The 27,406-nt window shown below is 42.2% G+C and overlaps 1 protein-coding gene across 2 annotated transcripts; it reads left to right on the forward strand.

The window, feature by feature from the left end:
- LOC128414427 (nuclear body protein SP140-like protein) lies at window positions 1–25,722 on the forward strand. Of its 2 annotated transcripts, XM_053389679.1 has the most exons (14): window positions 1–175; window positions 842–983; window positions 2,439–2,604; window positions 4,525–4,620; window positions 5,419–5,517; window positions 9,073–9,162; window positions 10,384–10,494; window positions 12,133–12,272; window positions 13,793–13,840; window positions 21,013–21,128; window positions 21,725–21,818; window positions 23,010–23,081; window positions 23,197–23,343; window positions 23,953–25,722. In XM_053389679.1, exons 2-14 carry the CDS (start codon window positions 843–845, stop codon window positions 24,034–24,036), a joined length of 1,404 nt encoding a protein of 467 aa, XP_053245654.1. In that variant the 5' UTR covers window positions 1–175; window position 842; the 3' UTR covers window positions 24,037–25,722. The 2 variants fall into 2 exon arrangements, with proteins under 2 accessions (XP_053245654.1, XP_053245655.1); XM_053389680.1 differs by lacking the exons at window positions 1–175; window positions 842–983; window positions 2,439–2,604 and adding an exon at window positions 3,762–4,057.
- The last annotated feature ends 1,684 nt before the right edge of the window (window positions 25,723–27,406 follow it).

Consider the following 27,406-nt stretch of genomic DNA (forward strand, 5'->3'; position numbering starts at 1 on the left):
CAGCCAGTCATGGACCCAGTGGGAGATCCGACGTACTGAAGAAGGAATATTTTCAGTTTCATTTCTCTCTCGCCCTCACTTTTTTTTTTCACTTGGCAAAATTTCAAGGTCGATCCTTCTATTTGACCTGGTGCCTGTTCGTGCAGCCTCCACTTTGCGAAGGAAAAGCAGAAAGGTAAGTGTCGCGAGCGGTTGATCTCTGCAAGGAAGAAGGAGCCTCCGACGGGCTTGGCGTCGCGGCAAAGCAATCCTGCGCTCATTCAAGAGATCGAGGAGACTCGAGGCGCCGCCTGAATTTCGGCAAGCGAAGGGGGATGAGGGAGGGACGCTCAAGAAACAGGTCGCCTGCAGCAGGATCGGACTGATGCGTTTCCTCTGGGGGTCTTGGAGTGCTAAGGCTGCAATCCTATACACGCTTACCTGGGAGTAAGCCCCATAGAACTCAGTTGGGCTTACTTCTGAGTAGAGGCGTGTTGGATTGAATAGACCGTTGGAGCTAGATTAGCATTGGTTTCTCACTGTAATGCTGCTTTCCTGTTGCTTCCCATAGTATGTTTTCCCTCCTTATCAGGGGTTGGACAAGAAAATATTCTCTTCAGCTCTGTTCCAAGGACCTTCTCCTTCCTTGGAGGTTTTTGAGAAGAGGCTGGATGGCCACCTGCCATGGACACTTTAAATATAGCTTTCCCTTTTCAGAAGTGGGATCTGCCTATTTTAATTCCATGTAATTCTAGATTTTGGTTGTGACGGTAATGCTAGAACTTTTTCTTCAAATAGCCATCACTTCTCTTGCTTTCATCGAGTTTTTGAAGGTATCTGATACATCTTGCTTTGTTTATAGCATGTCTGCTCTAGGTACTTCGGGTGAAATTTTGGAATGGTTCAGAGCCAATAAAATGCAGATTTCTGCTGCTATCAAGGACTCATTTCCCTTTTTCTTTATCCTGCGAGACAAGAAAATAATATCTGAGGAGCAGTTTAAGGTGACTATTCTAGACATTGAATTTGTTTTTTAAGATGTGCCTAGGTTTTCGGAGTTCATCTAAGCCAGGATTGGGGAATCTTTGGCTTCCCAGAAGTTGATGGACTGCAACTCCCGTCAGCCCTAGCAAGCATGGTCAATGGCCAGGGGTGATGGGAATTCTAGTTCAGCAACATCTGAAGGGCCAAAGATTCCCCACATCTGTCTGAGCTTTTCCTGGAGCAAAACCTGACATTATAGGACCATTGTTCACATGTCTGCCCAGCTAGTATATAAAGCAAGGGGTGGGAGACATCTTAATTTAACCATCAGCAATGTATAAGAAAGGAGGTGTTCAACTCTCACTGCCTGTTTTTTAGCTCCTTGAAATCGGTTACTTTTTCCTTTTCCTAATACTTGAAGCCAGCCAATAGGGGAGGAAAATAGCTGAAGGGAAGGTAGGAAACAAGAGGTGAAAAGTTGCAGCAGCCTTCTCCCATGTGTTGCTTTTAATGCTGAAGTACCCATATGGCAGGGACACGGGTGGCGCTGTGGGTTAAACCACAGAGCCTAGGACTTGCCAATCAGAAGGTCGGCGGTTCAAATCCCCGCGACGGGGTGAGCTCCCATTGCTCGGTCCCTGCTCCTGCCAACCTAGCAGTTCGAAAGCACGTCAAAGTGCAAGTAGATAAATAGGTACCGCTCCGGCGGGAAGGTAAACAGCGTTTCCGTGCGCTGCTCTGGTTCACCAGAAGCGGCTTAGTCATGCTGGCCACATGACCTGGAAGCTGTATGCCGGCTCCCTCGGCCAATAAAGCGAGATGAACGTCGCAACCCCAGAGTCACTCAGGGCTGGACCTAATGGTCAGGGGTCCCTTTACCTTTACCTTACCCATATGGCACAGGGCAAATGGTTGCAGCTGTGGCATAGGGAGATGTTATACGTGACTCATAACCAGAAAGATTTTCAGGGTAGCAGGAGGAACATAGCATGAGAGACAACCAAGTGTAGTGAACAGTGTGTTAGACTTGGATGCCAAGATCTGGGCTGAAATTCCATTCAGTCATAGTGTCCGCAGAGTGAACCTACGCCTCCTCTCCCAGCATAACTTCCCCTCTCCATCCTGAGAGCCTTTAGGAGAGGTTGGGATACAGCAGCAACCATTGCACAGGAGGAGGAACCTTGAAAGTTAGTGTGAGATGTGACCCAGCGAAAAAGTGAAGACGATGCACTCCTTAACAGCAGCAGGTTGTGGCTTGTTTCTGAAAAACAAGAGGTCACATGCCTTGAAGCTTTCTTTGCCATTACTGTAATACAAAATATCGGAGAGGGGTTTTAGCTGTGCTGGGCCTTGGAATTTGAATTAGATTTGATTTCTTTGCTTATGCTAGGTTTACCATTTTGGATATGATGGGAAATGGGGTACTTACTATATATGAGTTTAAAAAATGCTTGTGTTGTTGTTGTTTTTTCTAGATTTGTTCTGAGCAGGTATCGTCAAATGCAAATGCTCTTCAAAGAGTGGTATACAGTGTACTTGAAAGCATTGCAAACAATGTGTCAGCAGTAAAGGAGATTTTCTGCCCAGAGAACCTGGAAGCATATCAAAATTTAAAGCCAATATATGAAAGCCTAAAAAATGGTAAGTTATCTTGTTGGTTGTGCTAAATCTACCTGGCAAACATAAAAGATAAATAGTCAAAAGGAAAGGAAAATCATCGGATTTTATTGAGAAATGGTGTAGTAGTGAGTGTTTGAGCCATGGAATATTCCCAACCATGCATTCCCTTTGTCTCAGCTCTCTGCCTGCCATCTGCTGGCGAATTTATTATTATTCTGTTTATTTGAAAGCACTTATTGTCTGCTTTTTATTGTGAAAAATAATATGGTGGTTTACAAAATAAAACCAGTACACTAAAACAACAAGAAAGCATCAACCAGAATTAAGTTAAGTAATGCCATTACTAAGGATCAGTGCCCAGGAATGCCTATTTAAATTGTAGGTTTTTACCAGCTTTCCCCATAAGTGCTCATTTTGTCTCTAAGGGAAGGTTAATTTGACTGTGTCAGAAGACGGTGCTGTATCCTAGTCATCATAACACGTATGTCTGCTTGATATGGCATGTTTAGAATATCCTCCTTAGTAGAGGGGCATCCAATTTTGACAGTGAATGGGCTGGAATATGTGAAAGGAGGCATTGTCCTAAACAGTGGCAGAGCTTCATGCTCCAGCACTGGGGGGGGGGGGCGGAGAGCAGGCAGGGGCGGGGCTGGCATGCGTCCTGGGGGCGTGGTGTGCTGCCTGTGGGGGCGGGGCACCCAGTGCAGGTGGGTGGGCAGCCACAATGGCACCCCACCGTAATCTCTCTGCCAGGGGCGGTGCGCTCCCCCCGCAGCCCTCTTCCTTCGCCAGTGGTCCTAAACTGTTCAGAGCCTTACATGTCAACATCATCACCTCAAACACAGTTCAGTAGCAAATAGGCAATCAGTGTCATTCCTCCAGCACTGTTGATATAGAATCGTAGAGGTGGAAGGGATCCCAAAGGTTGCTTCGTCCAATGCCCTGCAATTCAGGAATCTCAACTAAAACATTCAAGACAGATGGCCATCCAGCCTCTGTGATGTGTATGCATGGAAGGATGCTGTACTAAGCGTTTTGCACCAGCTGCAGTTTCTTATAAACCATAAATGATTAGATCAGCGATCTCGAATCTTTGTCAACTACTGGATACATTTTCAATTATGAGAGTGCTAGGGGCACTGGTCACAAAATGGCTGCCATGTGGGGTGTGTCTGGCATAGCACAAAATGGCTGCCAAGGGGAACATGGCATAACACACAGTTAGAGAGACAACCACCCCCAATAATCTCATGCTTAAAATCAGGACTGGCTCGGAGCAGTTTGCAGCTTTGAGCAAAACAGGAAATGTCACTAGCGCCTACTCTTTGTCAGCACTCTTGTCACCTGCTCCTCCCCTGTATGCCACACACCCACCCCAAGCAGAAGGCAGCAGGGGAGCAGAAGGCCGTAGAGGAGAGGAGTGGGCAGCGGAGAGCAGGGATGGAGGTGGTGGTGAGGGTGTCACAATGGGCAGGTAAGGAGGAGGAGGAGGAGGCAGAGGGCAGGAGTGGAGACTGGATGTACCACCTGATGCATTTGCCTCACCTTACCTCGTTGGCAGGCTGGACCTGCTTACAATGGGAAGTCAGCTGTGTCCTGATGGTACTGATTATGATTATTGATTTTACATATACTGATGCTGTTGCTGTCCATAGTATCATGAAAAATATACAAGGTAGCCCCACCAGTCTTGTTTGCTTAGAAAGCACCTGCACATTATGTTGCATAACTTTTTTTTTTAGGAGGACTAGAAACTTACTTAAAACAAGAGCAATGAAAGCTCAAAATCAGAGGACCTTTCCCCGGGGCGCCACTGGAAGCCTTCCCAGGTGCCGTGCCATGTTGCTGACCCCTGAATTAGATGTTCGCAACACATTTTATCCATTTAATTTAATAGTAAGGTGCTAATGCCCTTGTTTTCTTCACACGCTTTCTTTTCAGTTCTCCAGCATGCTACAAATAGCTTTGCCACAGGACCTGGGAGCAAGAACATACTCCAGACAAAGAAGAACAATTCTGAATTCTCTGTACCGAAAGGTGAATTTTACATGGGTCTCTAAATGTTTCTGAGGCATAGACTGTGGGAAGAGAAAAATACAATAATATATGGCAGAACTCCCCAAACTTTCCACCTACAGGAACTACCTGAGATAGATGAAAATTAGAGACCTTCCAGGTAGCCTTTTTATTGCGCATTCCTGATGATTTGTGCTAATAGGGCTATTGGGACAGTCATGTGTATTCCTGCTGTCAGCATTGTTTGTGCTTGATAAAGCTTGAGGCAGTTGCACTGTTTTATTTTAAGTCAGTGCATAGCCTGTAACTTCCTTCTGACGTTCTATAACTTTTTATGTCACAAATGTTCTGCTATATTTTTGTGATGCCTTTGTTGCGCTATAGAACCTTTGGACAGCAATAACTTGGTAGCATTAAGGAAACATCACACAGCAAGCTAAAGCAGAAAAAATCTACCATTAATGGACTATTATTGTGTCAAGAATGTGTTGCAGAATACACCCACAATAAAACATCTGCCTGGAGGGGCCCTTACTGAGGCCCACTAGTCTCAAAATGCTGGCAAATGGAAACAGAGTTGGCATAATCAGCTGCCAATTGCTGACTGAATTTTCAACTGATACCTAATCCATCTTTGGAAATTGAAAACACCATTTTCCTTATGGTAAGGAGGTCCATATTCCACCTTTCCCTAAGCCAAGTACAGTACAGCCATTTTCTCAGGAGGTATTGTGACTAGTATTCTCATTTTAGGCAGAATTTGCTGACCCATAAGAACTGAGTGAGAAGGTTATTCAAAATTTTCCTTTTTTGTTTCAGGTTTTTCCTTTCTCCCTATACCCAAGTTTGATCAAGAAATGGCAGAACCTTATAAAAAAAAATATTTTTCAGAGGGAGAAGCCTCAACTAGCTATCAAGGTATTGCATAAAAATAGATGGAGCAGGGTGGGCACTTCTGAACATAATTTTATATGAAGAGGTTTTTCAGTTTTGATATTCATGTTTCATGGCAATGACGGTATATAAGCATTGGATAAAAGTAGACGAGAATATGTTAAATTTGTGGAAGGTATTATTGTCTTGAGAGGAAAAAGGATACTTTAGATAATGCAATTTTTAAAATAAAAATGGTAATCCAGTTTCCCAGGATCAACTAAGACTGGACACAGGAGATTTGGGTATGTATGGGATGGCTTCACTTACATCAGTTGAGTTAGATCCTGCTAAATCAGGGTATCTAGGCACCGGATCCCTTACCAGATTTGAAACTGTTCTGTTAAACCAAGGATCTAAAGGTAAAGTGTTGATATAAGAGATTTATGGAGAATTGTTGGAAATTTCATTCAGCCCATTAAGAAGCACGAAAACTATCTGGGAGGCAGACATAGGATGTGAAATAGATGATATAAAACAGAAAAGCGTGTGAACCATTAAAACCAGCAGGGTCTATTTCTGCCTGCATAGTGCAGAATACCACACCAGAGCCTCCCATAGGTGATACAAGGCTCCAGTTTGCTAGCTATCATGTATTACCCTTGGTCTACCTGTAGTGTTTTGGCTGGCTGTGGCCACTCGGTAACATATTTCAATCTTTCATGGGAATGCCTGATTGTCAAAAACTTTTAGTCTGACATATATTAGGAAATCAGTAGTATTATTCAGGACCCAATACAAATCACACTCCAGCTGTAACTATTTTTAGGACATTAAGATGAACATAAAACCAAACATTTTGCTAATCTTTCTGCTAGTTGCAGCTAGGCTGTCTATCACACAGTTGTGGGAAGCCTTGAAAGACCTAAATATTTCTCTTTGGTATAATAACATTTGGAAAATAGTCATATCTGAGAAGTGAACATATCAGTTAAGAGTATTGAAAGGTATTGAAAACCCAGTGACTTTGTGCTACTTGGTGAAACTTGACACTGACTGATGCTTTTAGTATGGGATGCTTATATGTAGTATGTATGAACTTTATGAAGCAATGTATGGGTTTTTCCAGATTTCTCTTTTCCTGTTGTTCCCTGTATTGTGTTTCCTTTCATTGTTTTTGTAATTAAAAAAACACCATTTTTAAATGCTTAATACACAACTGCACTGCTGGCCTGGCACTATGAAGGCATTCCATGGCATTTGGGTGGAATCTAGCCACATATTAAAAATGTTGTGAAAATGCTTAAATTTTTTTTTTTTTGAAAAATATGTTGAATTTGCGATAGCTCACCATCGCCATCTAATGTCACATTTGTACAATGCACTTTACAACACACTTAAAACGTTTTATTTGCAGCTGTATAGCTGAGTCCTTGGTTCCTCTTTTTATTTTTATTTTTTATTAAATATTTATTGGTATTTTCAACAAACATATAACAATCAAAAACAAAAAATAAACAAAATAAAAACCACACAATAATACATAAAATTCAAAACTTAACAGAAAAAAAGAGGAAAAAAAAACACATAAAGTTTCAGATACTTATTTTCCTTAACCTTATTTCTCAGACCTCCTCACACCTCCCCTTCCTGTATTCTAATTTAAATTGTCAATTCAGCAAGTCCTTAACTTATTTCTTCACCTTAGCTTGAACATTTGTTCTAACATACTATTATTTTACTTTACTTCTTTTTTCCATTTCCTCAATTTATTTTTAACAGCCTTATTCTCATTTAATTTAAAAAAAATTAATTTTACCTTATCAAAATTACACATCAATACTTATACCTCATTAATTATTCTTAAACCTTTTTCCTAAAGTCGACCAAAATTTCATCTTCCACGATTTTCCCAATTTCCATACAACTAACAAAATATAAAAAAAACACAAGGCAGATTATACTTATGTACCCTTTGGATTCCCAACCTCCACCCACCCTTTTCCCGGTTCCAGTCCCCAACCAATATCCATCAGCCTTTATGTTATTTAGCCTGGAGATCTCACGTCCGAGGCCCTTATATCTCTCTCAGTTCCTTTCTGCCGGTCTCTTTGATAGTCCTTAATGTTAAACCCCAAGTCTCGGAGAGGCTCCGGCCCAGCAGGATCCATGTTGCTTCCAGCCAGTCCTCCGTACTTAAAAGCAAAGCCTATGGGGTACTCCAACTCTTGTTTCAAATTTCTTTCAAATCCACATGTCCCCAAAGCTCCAACTTTCACCTTCAGCGAATTTGTAATCCTCAGGTCTTCAGATCTCCTCCAAAGGGGATCTCTCCATTTTTCAGACTCCCATTCAGACCAGGCTTTCCACATCCAATTTTTATTGTCCTTTTTTATCATCATGTCAGGCCTCATATTGCAACTCTCCTTTGACTCCTGCAGACTTCCAGCTCCTCCTTCATTTTCTTCAAAAGCAACATATTGCTCCATCGTATCTACACTTTCAGTTTCATTTATTTGTTCAGTTGAATGGGCTTCCTGTTTCAAGTCCTTATCAAGCTCAAAGCTGTTGTTTACTGTCGAATGTAATACTGAAACCTCTGTAGACAAAGCATTGTACTCATCTTGTAACTTTCCCAGGAGAAAAAATGCTCTGTCCAATTCTGCTTGAATTTTACATGCTCCAGCCATTTTTGTGATGTAATGTCCCTATTACCCCTCTAGGGGGATTTTAGTTCCTTAATATTCCTTTCAGCTCAAAACCAAAAGTCCAGTTATTTTGTATCAGCCCTCCTTATTTTCAACAAGTTATACGAGTAGACCAGCAAAAACAGCAGAAACAATGTTCTCTTTTTCCCAGCTGACAACTAGCTGACTGACAGCTAGCTTGACAGCTGTCAAACTCTTCAATACAGCAGGCTTTCTCATAGGACGTTCCCGGGTCTAGCGGGGGGGGGTGAAATTTCAGCTCCCAGAATTCTTTTTATCCTCCAGTAAATCTTCTTATAATGTCAAAACCGTGAAGTCAAGATCTTTTATTAAAAAGCAAGAAACAGATTCTCTCGACCTTAGCTGCCCGGTCCTTTGCTTTAAATTGTTTACAAAGAGGGGGGGTGGACTTCCTTTTTAACCCCTTCCCGCTCGTTCCAGATCCAAAATAAAAATTTTTTTTTAGAGTTCCAATCTCCGTATTACTCACGGGTTGATGTTTTAAAATCCAATCGATCCAAAGAAGAAGTTGGCGCTCTCTGTCAATGGCTTGCGGCTTCGCTCCGTAGACGAGGGAGCACTCTCAGCACCACGCCTCACCCTGCCTCCGTTCCGAAGCCTTTAAAAAGGCTCCGTCGCGGATTGGGGGGGCGCAAATGGTGCCCGCCGAGTCTCTGTGTTCACAGGCATCCGCGCCTGTGATTTTAAGGGTCTCCGCTTCGCCGCAGCGGCCAGACCCAGACGCTACGGAGCCGATTCCCTCCGGAGCTCGGAGGGAATCCGCCATTAAACAATGGCGCCAACCCGGAAGTCCCCTTGGTTCCTCTTTTTAAAATGAGTGAAAAAGGGATAACAATTCCCTACTAAATGGCTTCTTCTTCTTCTTCTTCAGGACTGAAAGTTGCTGGTGCGACAGAAAGCATGGCAAAAATGTCTCCAGGACCAACTAACACCTGTTTGAAAATGGGTGGTACTCCGAAAGGTAAAGAAGGTGCAATGGTATAGATTCCTCATAGGTTCTCCAAACTAACCCCTTCCACAGTTCTCCAAAAGCAGCTTTGGCATACACCCTACAAACTGGGCGTGGGCGTTGTCCATATGTCATTTACCTGCACCCTGGTTCCTAGCTGCCATTTTGCCCACTTCTTTTTAAATGCCTGCCTCCATTACCCAGTTCCCTGTTTTTGTTGTTGTTTTAACTGCATGCATGCAATGTTAGCCATTACCAATAGTTACAGAATCCTGTTATGATGACTATGGAGCTCCATTCTTGCTATGTCTTGAAACCTGACCCCTTGACCCTATGTGAGCTCAAGGAACTTGCTTCACATTGTGGTTATATGCTGCAACCTGACTTCTCAGTTCCCTGTTTTCTTAAGAGTTGGCACACATAGAGTTGCACCAGGGCATCTGCGCAGATGTGCCAGAATGGCGGAGTCATAATTTGAGTTATGCTGGCAATGTGGAGCTTCCACCATATCCTGTAGCTTTCCAGCCATTGTATCTGTCGGGGGCTGGTCTGAATATGATGCCAGAGACTGGTCTGACTCCGAAGATGGGGGAATGCAGTCACAGACAGAGCAGCCTCTAACAGAGGAGGAGGGGGAGGATTCGCCCCCCCACCTTCCATGTTCCCAGAAGCAGAGAGACCAGAAGATTCAGAGGCTGCACAGTCGGGGGAAGAGCTGGACAGCTTTGAGATAGTAGCTAGGCAACCAGGAGGGAGGGAACATTTAGGAGATTCTTCAATCGAGTGGTGGGGAAGTCCATCCCCCCCCGAACTCGGACGACTAAAAGGGTCCAGGAACAACGGAAGCGCAGGGGCGGGACAGGTGACCGGTAGCGCGCTTCTTGCTGCAGAAGCGGAGTGGATTCAGAGTGAGCAACTGCCATCCATGGGGAGGGTGGTTTGATGCTGCTCTCAATATGTCGTTATAAATAAAACAGACTATAAACCTGCCAGAGGCTCATTACTTTTTATCAGAAGCTACTGGAGGGAGGGGAAACTCCCTTGCCTGCCAACATACCTGACAGTATCTTTGGTTTAGAATTGTGTCCCAATATATTTTCAGGTGATATGAAATGCTACTTCATGCCACATCTTATCAGCAGGATCTGTAACTTGGTAAGACTGCTGTCATTTTCTGGAAACCCAAAATATGGAAATTGCAGCATTTGACATCAATTTCTTGATTTCCTCTAGGAAAAGGGATACAAAATATTAAAAAAGACAAGCCGGTTGTCCAGGGCTCAACAGTGGTTGTTACTTGTGGAAAAACTAAAGGTGTTTTATATAAGGAAAAATTGGCAACAGGTAAACATTGTTTTGAAACAGTTTAATTGTATGTGTAATTACATATTTTAAGGGAATTTTATAGCAATAAGAAGTTAAAATCTTTGTGTTTGTGCCCATGAGTGTGTTGGGAGAAAGATGCATCCATGTGGCAGTATGTGGGTGTAATTGTATGTTTGGGACCACTTAAATAGTCTTGTAGGAAATTGGTTTTTTATTTCCCACTGAATCCTGGGTAACTTGGAGTAATTCTATCTATATCACAATGGGATTTTCAGTACCTTTAAATCCTTCAAATTACAGTTAAGAAATGCATGCTTAAATGATTTTTTCAACTTAAAAAAATTATCACAAAACAGTATTGTATTGTATTCTTCCACTTTAATTGGTGCAGCATATCATTTGTGTATTAGACTATGTGTGGGAAAACTTTGGCCCTCTGGGTGCTGTTAGCCCTGATCACGCTTGCTGGGGCTGATGGAAGTTGTACTTCAATAACATCTGGAGGGCCAAAGTTTCCCCACATTAGACTGCATTAATGCACTGCAGTTACATCAACCCATAAATTGTGAATTGAAAATAATTGGCAATTCCTCCATATTTTAAAAAAGAAAAAAGACAACTCAATGTATTTGGTGCTACAGTTTTCAGGATCATTCTTATTGGGCGGAGAAAATTTGCCCCCCACTTAAATTATAATTATACCAAATGAACATTGGAAGAGAAACACATTTTACACTTCATGTAATTAATGCTATTTTTTACTGGTGGTATTATCAGGCCCAGTGCTTGTGGTCAGCCATGTTGGGCACTGGCCAAAGACTCCAGGGCCTCTGACCAGACCAGCCTTTTGCCCAAATACTCACCTCCATGCTCAGGTAGTGGTATGTGTGCACTGCTTACAGCAAAGGTTGTCCCCATCTACAGTGACTTGCTAGACACTCACCTCACTGCTCAGAGGCGTGCTCTGTGTGAGGTGTCTGAGAAAATGGCTGCACTGTTACAGTAGTTTGCCACTGCAGCTAGAAAATCTTTTAAAGTATTTGTAGCCACCATTGGGCCTTTCTCAGATCTCAGATGTGGAGGAGATGATAGATAATCCACCACCACTTATGCTACTTCAGGGGACAGGGAAGGAAGCAGGAGGGATGGGGGTAGCAAGAGGGAAAGAAGAAGAAGAAAAGTTTGGATTTGATATCCTGCTTTATCACTACCCAAAGGAGTTTCAAAGCGGCCAACATTCTCCTTTCCCTTCCTCCCTAACAACAAACACTCTGTGAGGTGAGTGAGGATAAGAGACTTCAGAGAAGTGTGACTAGCTCAAGGTCACCCAGCAGCTGCATGTGGAGGAGCGGGGAAGCGAACCCGGTTCCCCAGATTATGAGTCCACCGCTCTTAACCACTACACCACACTGGGACTGAAAGAGGATAGTGTTGCTGTTGCCACAAAGAGAAGGACTGGGACAGGAGTAGAGACCCCGCTTCCCTGTAGTCTGGTGTTGGCCCTGAGCAGGTCCCGTGCTGAAATACATTTCTAGTATTGATTTTCCCCAATGTAAATATTGGAAAAGGAGCTGCTGGTGGCAATTTCTTTCTCCCTCTATTGAACTTTGCTGAATGGGACAAGCTTGCAGCACTGGTGTGACTTCTCTGTTACAGGAGCTACACAGAAATGTATCAAGAATTTTAAGGGAACATGGTTCACACCACAAGAATTTCTGATTGAAGGAGAAATTGGAGGTACAAACTGGAGAAGAAGTATCCGCTATCAGGGGGCTCCTTTAGAAACATTAATAAAGGTATGCAGTTCACTTCTATTGGCTATAATTTTAATGCCTCGTTCTTTACTTGTAATTACAAAGGAATTTCAAATGATGCCACCACGGCTTTCCATATATTTATCCACACATATCGTTCCTGTTACAAGGTCAATATCCTGTATTGTAAGTGAATAGCAGCACAAATTGTTTTATGAAAAAGCCATTGTCTAGATTCTAGAGTGCCCTAAGACAAGAGCTGCCCACAAACAGGTGATAGGTTGCCTGCAAAGGCCACCACTGGTTTCCCTGAACAGACACTGCTGAGTGTTGACTTTTCATTTTTTGAACAGTAAGGCTCCAGCTCTTCTAGAAAATCAGTTATGGGACAAAACGTGCAGATACCTTCAAAGCAATTTCAGTGTGGTGTGACTACCTTGTATACATTTCCTGTTGCTGAGGAATGCTCTCTGTTGCTATTAGACAGCAACAGCATCCATATGTCTGTAAAATAAAAATTCTGTGATCTCCACAATCAGAACCAGTGGGACATAGCTGACTTCCTATGGTATTCCATCAGGTTGCTGGGGATAGCTATCTTTCTTATTTTGTTTTATCCCATTCCACCCCACCCACAATGGCAACTATTTTGTGCCCCCAGCATTGTCACAAAATTTGAAACGTACTGATTCAGAAAGGTTGGCGACTCCTGCCCTAACACAATGTAGAACTGAGCAGACGTAAGGATTGTGCCAGCTAAAGGCAAGATCTGCATTCCACGGATATATGGAATGATCTATGGAAGTTTTATGATTACAATAAAGACTATGTGATATTTATTATAAAAATAACAAAAAAAATCTGATGGCACAGATTGATTATAGTATCAGCTTTTCTAGGTTGGAGGCCCCATCGTTAGATACGTGAAGTTCAATCCTCAGTTGCCGGATAGAGTAGGAACAGAATTCTCAGTGGGAGGGATTGTAGGCAGTGAGGTCAGTGGGAAATTAAATGCAAAAAATACAGACCACGATAATTCAATTAGAGCTAGGATTGTTATATATTTCATTACTTATAGGCCACCTTTCAAGGTTATCTTTCTCAAGGTGACTTTCAGCATACTAAAACACAAAATACTGCAAGCATAAAAATCATAATCTACAAGACAACAGGTGTGCCAAATGAGCACTGTGATGCTTTGCAACAGCTGTGCCCATTCATGAAACTCAGTAACAATCCATTTCATGCAGAATACATTAGTAACACTGAATTTATTATCTGTGGTGGGGTAAGAAACCCCTGTATCTCTTCAGACCAAAATGGAAGTAATTCAACTTTTCACATGGGAGCCTATCTTTGATGTTTGTTTGCTCAAACATGGGAAATTTAAGGTTAGTAGCAGAGTGTTCCAGCAGAATGAAATATTTTCCTACTGGATTTTAAACAAATATAAATAGTGAGGTGTCAGTAATATGTCTCATTTCCACCATCTAATTCAGATTATGTTTGGGGATTCTGTTTGTGCTTCAGAGCAAAACTAATAAATGTGATGTTTATTTCAGGATGGCATGCTACCTGAGCCAGCACGAACTACCCCAGGGAAAAATAAGGTAAACAATCATGGAACTTTGAAGTGTCAGGCATAGCTCTAATGGCTTTAGCCCAAACGTAGCAGAGTTTTCCTGCACAGCGAAGAAGCTAGTTGAGGTGGAAATGACTAGTCAGCTAGACTCAGAATAACTATTTACAGGATTTATTAAAAGGAAAAATAAAACCAGCAGAGTTTCTGCATACAAAACAAAGCAAAATAAATCCTTTCTCTCTCTCTCTCTCTTAACCATACACAGCACTCCTACTCCTAACACACCTCACACATCACACTGTGCTAGCAATCCCTAGATAACAGAGTTGAGTGCTGGTCGTTAGCCAATCAGAGTAAGTAGTTTCTAGGTCAAGCTGACCTTGGCTTTCTGCCAAGAGTAAATTGACACTGCCTTGAGTTAATTGTGTGAAGCCAGAATCTGTAAGTTTCCCATGAGAACCAATTAACAGAAACTCAACACCCCCTCACAGATTCTGCTGGACAATTAACATCAAATACACCTATGTAGGAGATTATTTTTCCAGCAAACCTAAACCCTTGCACATTCGTTTGTTCTTTACCTTTGCCAATGGTTTAGTTAACACATCTGCTACATTTTCTTCACTTGATACATAAGTACAGGTGATTACATTGTCTTGTACACAGCAACGCACATTTTGGTATTTTACAGAGATATGTTTGGAACGCGATTTGAAACCCTCTGTTTTACTTAAGGTTATACAAGCTTGATTATCAATGTAAACTTGTACTGGTTCTCCACAGTTTACATTTAAATCTGTTAACAAATGCTTGAAATAAATCACCTCGTTGCACAATTCACTCAACGCGGCGTACTCTGATTCCGTTGATGACACACTTACAACGTCTTGCTTGCGTGACCGCCAGCTGATTAAAGCTCCACCGACCATTATGACCAGTCCTGTGACAGATTTTCTATCTGGCAAATTTCCCCAGTCACTATCACAGTAGCAACTCAACATTTCATCCTCTGAAGAATTTAATTGTAACATATAACCAATTGTCTGTTTGAGGTATCTCAGAACTTGTTTTACCCCTTTCCAGGCATTTAGTGTGGGTTTTGAGACCAATCTACTTAATATGCCTACTGCGTAGCTAATATCAGGTCTGGACCACTGTGCTAGATACAATAAACTTCCAATTACAGAATGATATACATCAGGATGTTCAAATTCAGGACTCTCATCTATATGAAGTGTTTTTATGAAACCTGGATCCATAGGCACCACTGCCCCTTTGCAATCCTGCATCCTGTATGTAGTCAGTAGTTGTTTAACTTTGTTCTGCTGACTAATTAGGCAGCTGCCATCTTGGGCCCAGCACACTTCCAACCCTAGATATGTCCTAACCGGGCCTAAGTCTTTGCCCCCTCAGGCGCTGCTACTGGTGTAAAGACCTTGTGCTCATTCAGAGAGGACATCTCTTCCTCCATTGCCTGTTTCCAGAGCTCTGCCTCCTCTTTTGGTAACTTTAACACCTCCTGAAAACTCTTGGGCTCTGCAATTACACTAAACACATTTGCAGTATCTGGAGAAAAACGCACTGGAGGCACTCCTTTGTTTTGTCTTTTAGATCTTCTGGGAGAAAATTTTTCTTCTGACCCACTTTCCTCCTCAGAACTATGACCTCTCTTTTGTTGCTTAACAACTGGTCTTTGGGCAACTCCACTTTCTTGAGAACTCTTATCTGAACTTTCCTCCCCCTCAGACTCTGATTCTCTATGTTTACCTTCAGAGTCATGAAGCTCCTGGGAAGGTTCAAACCAAACCTCAGTATTGGCATGTAGTCTCTCCCAGCCACTATGTTCACAAAAACTGGCATTCCTGGAGATCACAATGCCATTTGTCCCTTCAGCAAAGCGGAAACCTTTTCCCAGCTCCTGGTAACCCACAAACACTAACTGTTTGGTCTTAGGATCTCCCTTCTTCCTCATTTGTTTTGGAATTAACACCCAGGCTTTTGATCCAAACACATGCAAATGGTCAATTTTGGGTTTTTTCTGAAACAATTTAAAGTATGGAGTTGTACCTATTGTTTGATGAAAGAGCCTATTTTGGAGATAACACGCGGTGAGCATGCTCTCCCCCCAATAAGACGTGGGCAAATCAGCATCATCAAGCATGGCAAACATCATGTCTTGTAAAGATCTGTTTTTTCGCTCTGCAACGCCATTCTCCTCTGGGGGAAAAGCGTTCGTTTTTCTATGCCCAATGCCACGCTTTTGTAACCAATCTCTAAAAGCATTTGACATAAATTCGCCACCTCTGTCCGTCTGAATCCTTCTGAGTTTAATGGACAGAAATCTTTCCACAGATGCCACCCAGCCTTTAAACTTAGTGAACACGTCACCCTTATTCTTCATGGGAAAAACCCAAGAATAACGCGTGGCGTCATCCACAATTGTTAATGAAAAACGCGATCCACCCCTGCTTACAGCAAATGGACCAATTACGTCCATGTGAACCAGCTGTAGCGGTGACTCACTAACTCTGTCACTTCTGGGGTAAGAGACTCTGTGGGTTTTAACCTTTTTACAAACGTTACAATCAAGGTACTTGTTACAACTCTTTAAATTACCCCCATCAGCCAATTCAGACATTTTTAGTACACTTTTCCAGCAAGCATGCCCCATTTTCCTATGCAATAAGTGCACACAGTTGTCATGTATAGCTTTGTTATTCACTGCAGGCTGAGCTTTACTGACTACTGCTGCAACTTGAGATCCTGCTTTAAGCCAAAACAAGCCTCCCTCTGACTTAGCAGTGCCTAAAATCTCACCAGCCTTCTTAATAATGCAACTGTCTCCTTCAAAATACACTTTAAACCCAGCTTTTAGCAAACAATCTACAGACATCAGATTGCTCCTTAATGACGGCACACAAAGTACATTTTGCAGGCATTCACGAAGACAAGGAACAAAAACTGTACCCCCCGAAATCACTTCGGAAGTACTTCCGTCTGCTAGAGCCACCTGGCTGCGCTGTGCTGAGTTCTTGGAAACAAACAATTCATCTGAATTTACGATGTGCCGAGACGCTCCCGAATCGACCACCCAGACAGCTTGTTTCTCATCAGCAATCTTGACCTCAGCGGTCACCAGCTGAGCCGACTGTTTTTGTTTGAATAATTTCTTTTTACGCTGCTGCTGCTGCTGATCTCGTCTCTGCTCCTGCACCGGCCACTGAGACTTGACCAACTCAGGACATTGTCGTTTTAGATGCGCTGAAGACCCACATCGGAAACAACGCCTAACAGCAAACGCAGACTCCTCACCGGTACGCTGCTTTTGCTTCACCTCTGGCACGGCATGAGAACTCCTTCCAAACCGCCCGCCTGTAGAAGCCTCTGTAGCAAATGACCTTTCTTGCCTCTTCTGCCACTCTTCAATCAAACGCCCAGTAACGTAACTGATTGATAAATCACGCTCCTGTATGCCTTCTAGAGACAAAACTAAATTATCCCAGCTTTCCGGGAGAGAACTCAAAATAATAGCCACCTTCTCCTGCTGGTCTAATGCACAGTCTCTTTCCTGTAGCGCAGCAAACTTTAACTGTAAACTGTGTAGGTGTTCCTGCATTGTAACCCCAGGCTGTAACATTGCCTTGTACAATGCCTTGCGAATGAACAGCTTGGAAACCGCTGTCTCACGCACATGGAGTTCTTTAAGTGCTTGCCACACACCTCTAGCTGTCTTGATTCCCCTCACATACGGCAACTGGGAATCTTCCAGCCCCAAGACAATTGTGGCCCTTGCTCTTTGGTCTTTATCGAGGTCCTCATCATCAGGCTTCGCAGGAAACTTACTCACCACTTGCCAGAGACGATCCCTCTGCAGCACTGCCTGCATGCGTTCTGACCACAGCAAGTAATTGGAGTCATTCAGACGCTCAAAAGCCATCTGAACTGGTTGTGAGGCCATCTTGAGAGCGATGTCCCTGGAACCCGGAACCAGCTACTCACGACCACCGAGAGAGAAAACAGGAACCACAGCACCCAGCACTCACACGCTGCAGCTGTTGTCCTTGTGTCCACTGCGTCACCAGCTCACCACAGTCAGGAACCAGCCAGTGTCCATCTGCTGCACCAACAGGAACAACAACTTCTGGAACTACTGGAACCAACGCCGTTGATGCTGACACCACCACAACTCAGGCTGGCAGCACAATACCCATAACCTCATGGAACTTTGAAGTGTCAGGCATAGCTCTAATGGCTTTAGCCCAAACGTAGCAGAGTTTTCCTGCACAGCGAAGAAGCTAGTTGAGGTGGAAATGACTAGTCAGCTAGACTCAGAATAACTATTTACAGGATTTATTAAAAGGAAAAATAAAACCAGCAGAGTTTCTGCATACAAAACAAAGCAAAATAAATCCTTTCTCTCTCTCTCTCTCTTAACCATACACAGCACTCCTACTCCTAACACACCTCACACATCACACTGTGCTAGCAATCCCTAGATAACAGAGTTGAGTGCTGGTCGTTAGCCAATCAGAGTAAGTAGTTTCTAGGTCAAGCTGACCTTGGCTTTCTGCCAAGAGTAAATTGACACTGCCTTGAGTTAATTGTGTGAAGCCAGAATCTGTAAGTTTCCCATGAGAACCAATTAACAGAAACTCAACACTTGAGTGTGAACACTTTTACTAGATTGATTGTAGACAATGCACCTATCTAAATGGGCATCTACACATTTTATTTGTCCATTTATGCATTAAGACATTTCTGTCTTGATCATCTCCAAAAAATTTAATATTTACTTCAGAATAAGGAGGTACAAAACATAATCAACAAAAACATTAAAGCAGTACTAAGATTCATAAATAGCCTGACAAAAATGCTGAGTTTGTACCTGGTATCCATATGAATATAATAAGGTGGTAAGACTCACCTTAGTAGAAAGGTCATTCTACAGATGCAGAGCCACCACCAAAATCAATTTATTAATTGATTTCTTCAGATTTCATAGGATGCATGTCGGTTAATGTACTATCTATATAAATGTATACTATACTTTAAACAATATTGTTCTCTGTCTCTTACTTGGAATCTGATCATATATTTGTGTGAGGAAATGCTGAAGGAAAGTATCTGCTATCCCATGAAACCTTTTCCTCCTTTATATCTGGTTCAATATAATTTTCATACCCTAATTCAACCCTAATTCAAAAAAGGATGTGGGTGGCGCTGTGGATTAAACCACAGAGCCTAGGGCTTGCCGATCAGAAGGTCGGAGGTTCGAATCCCCGCGACGGGGTGAGCTCCCGTTGCTTGGTCCCTGCTCTTGCCAACCTAGCAGTTCGAAAACATGCAAGTGCAAGTAGATAAATAGGTACGGCTCTGGCGGGAAGGTAAACGGCATTTCCGTGCACTGCTCTGGTTCGCCAGAAGCGGCTTAGTCATGCTGGCCACATGTACGCCCTCGGTCAACCCATCCCTTTCTCAACACCCAGTACAGAAACACAGTGAACTGTCAATGAAAGAAAAGACAGATCTCTTCTTCCATTGGCAATTTGCTGAGAGGCCGGATTGGGAGCCTTAATGGGCTATGCCCGTGTCACGAGCACGAGCACAGGTTCATTAACTTTAAACTGAAACTACTGCTTTAAACTGAGCAGTGACTTGCCTTTTGAACAGTTCCAGTAGCATCTTCAAGTGCCAAATCAGACAGGTAGGCAGGGCTGCCCACTTGTCAATTGCAGGGTGTCATTATTATCCCACCCACCTGTCAAAATCTGTTGCGAGGTTCCTAAGCTTCTCCTGCTGCTGTGGGAAGCATGAGAAACAAGCCTGCGTTTTAAGAAATAAGCAGCTTCTTTCATGTACTTGCCACACTGGCAGCAGCAGGGAGAGCAAAGGGAAAAGAATAACTTCATGCTTCCCTTTATCCTTCCCCACCCCCACTACGGCTGCTGGTGGTAGTGTGTGGGGGCAAACAAAGAGAAGAATGGTGGGCAGCTGGGAGCATGTCTTGTTCCAGCAAAGGATAAATTGGAAGCCCACTTTAATCTCCCAATTGTTTCTTTGAAGCCCCACCTGTGTGACATCAGGTGTAGGGCAAGTGAGTGTGGCTTCTCCAAAATGGACTGGAAGGCCAAATGAAGAGGCCTGGCTTGCGAGCCAAAGGTCCTCCAGCCCTTCTGTGGCCTCCAAATGTTGGACTCGTAACTCCCATCAGCCCCAACCAACATAGCCAATGGGTTTGAGTCATGGAAGTTATAGTCCCAACGATTGGAGGGCACTACGTTGCCTACTGCTGCTATAAGGCTCTCAGACAAGGCATTCCACTATCCCTCCCTCTTTTCAATTTTTCTTTTCCAACTGATGCTCAACATGGTGTGTTTGTTCCTTAAATATCTTTTCTTCTTCTTCTACAAATCCCAGTTTCTCCTAAATATGGTGACGGCTTCCCCTTGTTTCCCAGTGGACCTGTTTTGGCCCTTACCAGCTCAGTTTTCTATCCCCCCCTCTCCTTCAGCGCACATAAGAGACTTCCAGACAAGCCTTTAGTAGTAGTATAAAAATATGGGTGTGGGAAGGGGAAGGTTGATCAAGAAAACAGGCAAAGCAGCCTGAAGAAACAAGCTCTTCTTCATGTGTGCAATGCATAAAGGGAGAAAATATAAAATGAAGACATTCAAAAATGTTATTTACTTAAAAGCTGAAATGTTAGCCATGACTTTATAGTGCTACTACTGGTAGTCCGTCCATGTTGAGTAATTTTACAAGGACACCTTTGTCTACACACCTTCTTCTTAGCCCAGCAAGATGTGATGCTTTCAGGGTCCAAGAAATATTACCTGTTTGCCAGCTTCCTAAACTTCTGTTTTGTCAGACCTGAGAAAACAGGAAGATACCAAGTGGATATTGACATATTAATTGGATACCTCCAATGACCTCTACATAAACCAAAGATAACTTCTACAAGTTATCTGTTGCAGCAAAAACAAACCAAGTTAGTTTTAAGTTTTTACTGCACACAGGTGTATATGTGGTTGTTGAAGATATTTTATGATATGCCTGCCAACTGAAAATCCTTTGTTAAAGTCTTTTAAAACCACCATTCAGGGCCCATTATGCTCACAAGGTGGTGTGCAAGCAAGACCACAGATAAAAAAACCCTCTCATTCTACCGTTTCAACAAATTTCTTTTTTTTTTTACTTTAGCCAACAGATGGCATATGTGATGTGTGTATGGAAGACGGGTCTGATATATGCTGCAGTTCATGCAATAAATCATTTCATCTTTCTTGCCATGTTCCAGAAGAATTGGCTGTGAAAAGGTATTTGCTTTCCTACTCTGAGTTCTAGAGTAAGGTGAAATAGTCAAGAAAGTCAGGTGTTGACAACATCACTCTGTAAAGCCCAGCAATAACTTGCTAAACTGTAGGCTAGCAAGATGTAGGCTAGCTCAGCTGTGAACCTTTGTATTATTATAGACTATAGTGCACTTTGTATTGCAAATCAATTTCACTATTTTTCTCACATTAAATAAGGTACAAGTCTATAAAAGCAAAACTACACTGTTTATAAAATCTTGTAATGATATTTCATCTCTCCTGTTTAATGCATATTAGTCCTGGTGAAGCTAAACTATAATAGAACAGTAGCTTTCAGTAATATGTTATAGCCGAGTGATATGTTATACCACTGCTTCTTTTTGTTCCAGTTCAAGATAGTGTTTAATAAAAATGACTATTATGATTAGCCTTGTCATCGTGTTAGTTCTGGTGCTAAGTAATTTTCTAAGGAATGTTAGTTTAAGAAAGTCATGGTTATGGCAAACCTTCAGAAATGAATAAATAAATTTCTACCATGGCAATATTGTCTGCAAATTGCATCTAACACTACCATCATGCTTTGTACTGCATTTTAATAGGTTTTGGAAATGCACCTTTTGCAAATGGAAAGGTAACCTTTACTACAAAGAAGACCAGGTTTTAAAGTGGAAAATGGGTGCCAAGCAAAAAAATGTGGGTAACGTAAAACCTTTTCCTATTTCAATTTAATGATGAGCAAAGTAGTAAAATTAGGGCTGTAACATCAATTGCTTTAAAATTCTAAATAAAAAGTGTCCTTTTAGCAAGGCCAGCCACCTCTGTCATAAACTTCCCAATATTTTTACCACCAAGACAGCTCTACCTCTCCTTGTGACACCCAAAATTTGTGACCCAAATGTGGGAGGAACCCCTGGCATATTTAAAAGCAGTGCTGTGGTAGCTTTAAAGAGCTTCACAAGGCTTCATTTTCCAGTTTCTCCATCGAGTTCTTCATTGGACTTGGTTATCAAACAGCTTGAGTACTTGGTCTGCTACACTGTGTGGCTGCTACTATTTGTTGGATGGGCAGTTTGTTTCATCTGTATTGGGAGTCAGGGCATTGCATCTGGCTGGCCATTCTACAGAGCAAGAATGCCATATTAAATATTTAAGCTATAATTAACAGGGAAGGGTGTTGTATAGGATTAGCCACTGGTTGAATAATTTATTGAATGGACAGTGTCCTTTTATTTGGGGGAAAGAGGAAATATAGCTGACTACTGTCTTGAGGATCTTAGAAGTCAGGAAGGACCAGTTAGCTTTGTGGGGAGGATGGAGGTGGGGGAATTGCTAATGACTGGCCACTGCTAGGTGTACACTGTGTACACTAGGAATACATAGTGATTGCAACTCACACCTTATTTCCTCCCATCTCACATTCGGCAGCTGTATTTTTAATTTTTTGTTTCTGAGATCTACAATGAAAGGTTGTAAATAGATAGCTAGATACGTTAGAAAAGAGGGTGCTGGAAATCCTAGTTGCATGGCAGCTAACTGGTTAATACTGCGTTGCTTCATATTTTTTTTCTTTAAATTCTTCTTTTTCCTTACTAGAACTCATTCAGATGAATAAAATAAAATTGATTTTTTCAGTTTATTTTGTTTGTTTTATACACATGCAAATTTAATCAATTAAGTAACCAACAATAGTTACCAATTACAATTTCTTAATTCCTAAGTAAAATCTCTAAAAGAACCAGTAATAATAATTTTGGTGAATTTGGTGAAAGTTTCATTCAAATAGCTGGGACCTGTTTCTAAATAAATATAATCAATTTATGTCTATCGGCATGGGCTCCTGATTTAATTTGAGGCCCTTGAACATTGGTTTCTTTTGTTTTATAGACATGTGAGTTCTTGCTCCTAAAGACCTGGTGTGAGCCTGAAGGTGCTGTTTTTGCTGATGAACCAGTCACAGTAAGTCATGAGGGCAAGAGTAAAATAACACAAACCTGGAGCACTATTGCTGAGATTGTAGAAATATTTCCAGTACTTATACTAATATTGCTTTCTGGTGGTGCTGATTTAACAGATCCAAACATGTGATGATAACTATCCAAATAACCCTATGTGGCTCAAGAGGATTAAAGAGAAGCTGCATTTAAACCACTACGAAACAGTGGGGGATTTCATTGCTGATATGCGTCTGATGTTCAGCAATTTTCTGACGTTTCATCAAGTAAGCATCAGTCTTTCCCTTCCCTTCAGTTTGTTGCCTATGAATGATAAACACATGCGAGTGAGAAGGTCAAGTCAGGTTTCTGTTATACATTGAAATTAAAAACCCCAAAAGAATAAGGGTGAGGAAAAAGTAAAATATGATTTAGTGTGACTCAATTTCTCTCTGTCTCTGTCTCTCTCCCTTTCATGTACTCAAACACATAACTCTCATAACGACCACAGTCACTCAGTGCTAAACCATCTAAGCGATCCTCATGTGTCCCTAAGAAAACCCACCTGGCCCCCTTCTTGTCTTTGAATGCTTGAATAGCTGCAAACCTATGTGTGGGAAGATTGCAATATATTACTTGCAGAGAAGGAGTTCTCTTCCGGAGGTCTTGAAGCAGAAGCTAGACAGCTGTCATTGAAATCCCACTATCTCATTGTGATAATCTCATTGTACTTGTACATAAACTGCCACGATAACCTGAAATGGCTAGGACAACAGAAATATTTAAACGTTTCCACCAGCTGTAGACATTTTGAAGAGAAATGGTAAAATCTAAATAAATTAAGCAACAAGTCACACACATATCAAAGCTAATGTTCTATTATATTTCCCCTACAGGGCCAGGATGTTGCAGAAGATGGAAGAAAACTGCAAAATGAATTTGAAAAGAGCTTCCGAGAAGCGTTTTCTATTTGTAATTAGCTGCTTGAGGGCAGCCCAAATTTACTAAACAAAATAGTAAGAGCAACTCAACACGAAGTATCCGTCCAGTAACAAAACATAGCCTAGATCAAAATATAAAACAAGTCTAATTTAAATTCATGTCAACACAGTCTCAAATGCAATCTATGTAACACAAGAACTCAGTGAAATGAGTTTTGGCCTAAATGTTCCCATTAGGAGTGGCGGGATTTGTCATTTTCGGTTCTCTTTTTGTCATTTTCCCATTCATAACTTCAGTTCTCCACATTTCTGTAGCAATTTGAGAATTTTATTTTTTTTTAATCCTCATGAGAATTCTACAGCATTTTAGTGCAAAGTAAACACATCTTTGTATGCAGTTTTGACCGAAGCGCATATTTTTGCAAGCCATAATGTATTTTTTGTATGTTATTTGCAATACTATATCCATTTTAATGCAGTTGCCCCTAGTATATATGCATTTTTGTAAATTTTCTTTGGTTGGAGAACAGCATCACAAAATTCCCCACAGAAGCCACCTTGAAGCCAGATGTTCGTGTCCATGGGAGGAAGCTGCTTAGTCTAGAGCTGTTCCATCTGTCAGTCCTGCTCTCTGCTCATCTCTACCACAGCAGGAACAAGGAACCAGGAGGAGGTGTTACAAAAGCCTATTTGCTACTCATAAGCTCCTGTGGCCATCATGGCTCAAGGTACTCACTAGATGATTTGTCCAGGGGTAGCAGGTCAAGCATCTTAACTCCAAGCCACCTGCTCACCTCTCTGGCCAGGCAGCTTCTGAAATAAGTACCTGGAGCTGGTTGAGACTAGCAAAACGGTCTTCAGGTGGTATCACTTCAAGCCAGTTGCTCAACACTAAGGGCTCGTCCATTCTTCACTTGCCCCACATCTAGAAATTATGGGTCTGAGAGTTTTCTGCTTTCTAGGCACAGGACTGAGCCCTTCCACTTTCCCTGGGGAAACCCACTTTCTACCACTGAATCAGAGCAAACATCCATCCACGGGACTGATGCTCCGATTCAGTGGTAAGCAGCAGGGTAAATGGTACGTGGAAGTGTGGATGAGCCCTAAGTCAAAACAGTCAGGCTTCTGACCAACCCACCAGTGATTAAGGACAAGGCTTTCATATCAGAGGATGTGATGTCTGGTCTTGGCTTCATTGTAAACCAAACTGACCCAAACCTTTCAGTGCTACATAAAGATTTGGCCTTCACGCCCCTGTGGGAGCTCATATGAGAAAGATTCAGGGGCACTCATGATAAGTGGTTTGCTTGACAAGCAATAGCACTTTCAGAAACACATAACACAGCATAAAAGAATCATCAGCTATGTCACAAAACATGACCAATTTGACAGAGTAAGGTTTCCATTTATTTGTGGGGTGGTTTATTGTCTACTCCACTTGTGAAATACACTCGGCTTAAATGCCCGACTCACTGTTTTCAACCATGTATTGTTTGTAGGTGTTTGGGAAATTACAGTCCACACATGTTATAGATAATTTATTATGGTCAAAGACCAGCTCGCATAACACAATAAAAACATCGTTCATAAAGATAAAATATACAATCAGAGCAGATTGCAGCAATAGCTCATGAGTTAAAATTGAGATATATACATACACCTGTACAACTGAGATTTGGGCTACCATAAAAATTGACCCTGGGGCACCCCAAAGGGCGACTTCAGCATTTCCCTGGTAAGCTATTTTATTCTAGAGGATGATTTGTGCCTACGAATCTGGGCGCGGAATCTGGCTACCAGCCAGGTCGCCTTGTGATCTTTGCCTAAGAGGAGAGAATTAAGTTTAGGCTCCGCTTTTCTTTAGTGCAGCTGTACTTTGAAGCAGACAAAAGATGGCTAATTTCTTCATATGCACTGTACTGTTTGATGTATCAAGCTTTCTACACTGCTGCAGGGAGTGGGAGAAGCCCCCTCTCTGCAACAAGGAAATGAACGACGCTCAAGAGAAAGGGGATTTTGCTAAGTTTAATCACTAGCTTTTGCATTAGGACTAGAAAATGTAATTTTTGTTGAAAATGTGAATTGAGCAAGCAACCTGCAATCAGGCACATACATTTGTGCATGTAAAGATGTGAAATATAGAAGACTTCATGGAAATAAAATAGCTGGCTTTGCACAACTCCTGTTGACTCTTCTTTTCTTGGCCCTTCTATTTCTTTAGCAGCCAAAAATTTGACATATGTTTTTTCAGTGGTAAAGATAAGTGGCAGGAAGAACATCACCTGCTAAATTATTCTTTTTAGGCACAGGATTAGAGGCAAAAAAGAAGCATCTGCATTGGGACACCTTCCAGTCTTCCTACCAACTTGACATCTTGAATATATGTGAGAGCAGTTTAAGTGAAAATATGGGAAGGGGAGAGGGCTTGTTGGCTTTCTTACTGCCTGAAGAATATGCTGTCATTGGACTATTGTAGGGTTGCAATCCATCTGGCATTTCCAGGACATATATGGAATATAGCTGTCTCTAGCAGTGTCCTGGTGGAAATCTGGTAAATGTCTGGGAAAATACGGATGTATGGCAGCCCGTGTTGGCAGTGCCGTTTTGGCCTATCTTCCATAAAAATAAACAGCATTTTTTGCATTTTTGCTGAAAAAAATATCTGGGCAAAACTAAAAAAAGCTCAGCATCTTTGCCCCCACCCCAAAAGGACTTCCACTGAAAAGCAACAAGTCCATTAACTTGCCAGCCCCATGTGAAAGTTGAACACGAGAAAGAGACTGAATCCACAATCAATCAATCAATCCATTTTCTCCGCCAAAGTCTTGCGCCCTGCCAAGCCTCTCTATACTCCGATCGTGGATCAAGCTGCTTCACTGAGCTATACAGCGTGCTAACATCCATCGACAAGTCAGTAGCGAGACTAACTAAAACAGTTTATAGAAGAGATAGGAATTATCCGCGTCATGATTCTCAAGGCTGCAGCACCGCTTTGATGTATTGCAAGGAGAAAGGCACTTTGGCGAAGGAATTCGTGCGAGTCCTCCTCTGTACAGACGATGCGCACGCACTGGAGTGTATGCTTAGTTCACGTGTCCTGGAAAGCCCTGGCGGATCACGAGGGGTGGAGACAGAGCAGAGCTCTGCTAGAACGACACGTGTGCGTGTGTGACAAAAGAGTGCATAACGTTTCATCGAGGGAGACACGCTTTATGGGCAAAACCTATTGCGACAGGTGTGGGAGAGCGAGGGAATGGGCATTTCATCTCCTGAGAAAGGGGTTAAGGGCAGAGCGACCAGTTCTCCGCCACCCCGCGCTAAACGAGTCCGCAAGAAACAAATAGCAATCCTCGTTCAAATTCCAGTTACAGATAGGTAGCCGTGTTGGTCTGCCATAGTCAAAACAAAA

This window comes from Podarcis raffonei, chromosome 5, assembly GCF_027172205.1.
Source record: "Podarcis raffonei isolate rPodRaf1 chromosome 5, rPodRaf1.pri, whole genome shotgun sequence".
In the NCBI taxonomy this organism is placed as follows: domain Eukaryota; kingdom Metazoa; phylum Chordata; class Lepidosauria; order Squamata; family Lacertidae; genus Podarcis; species Podarcis raffonei.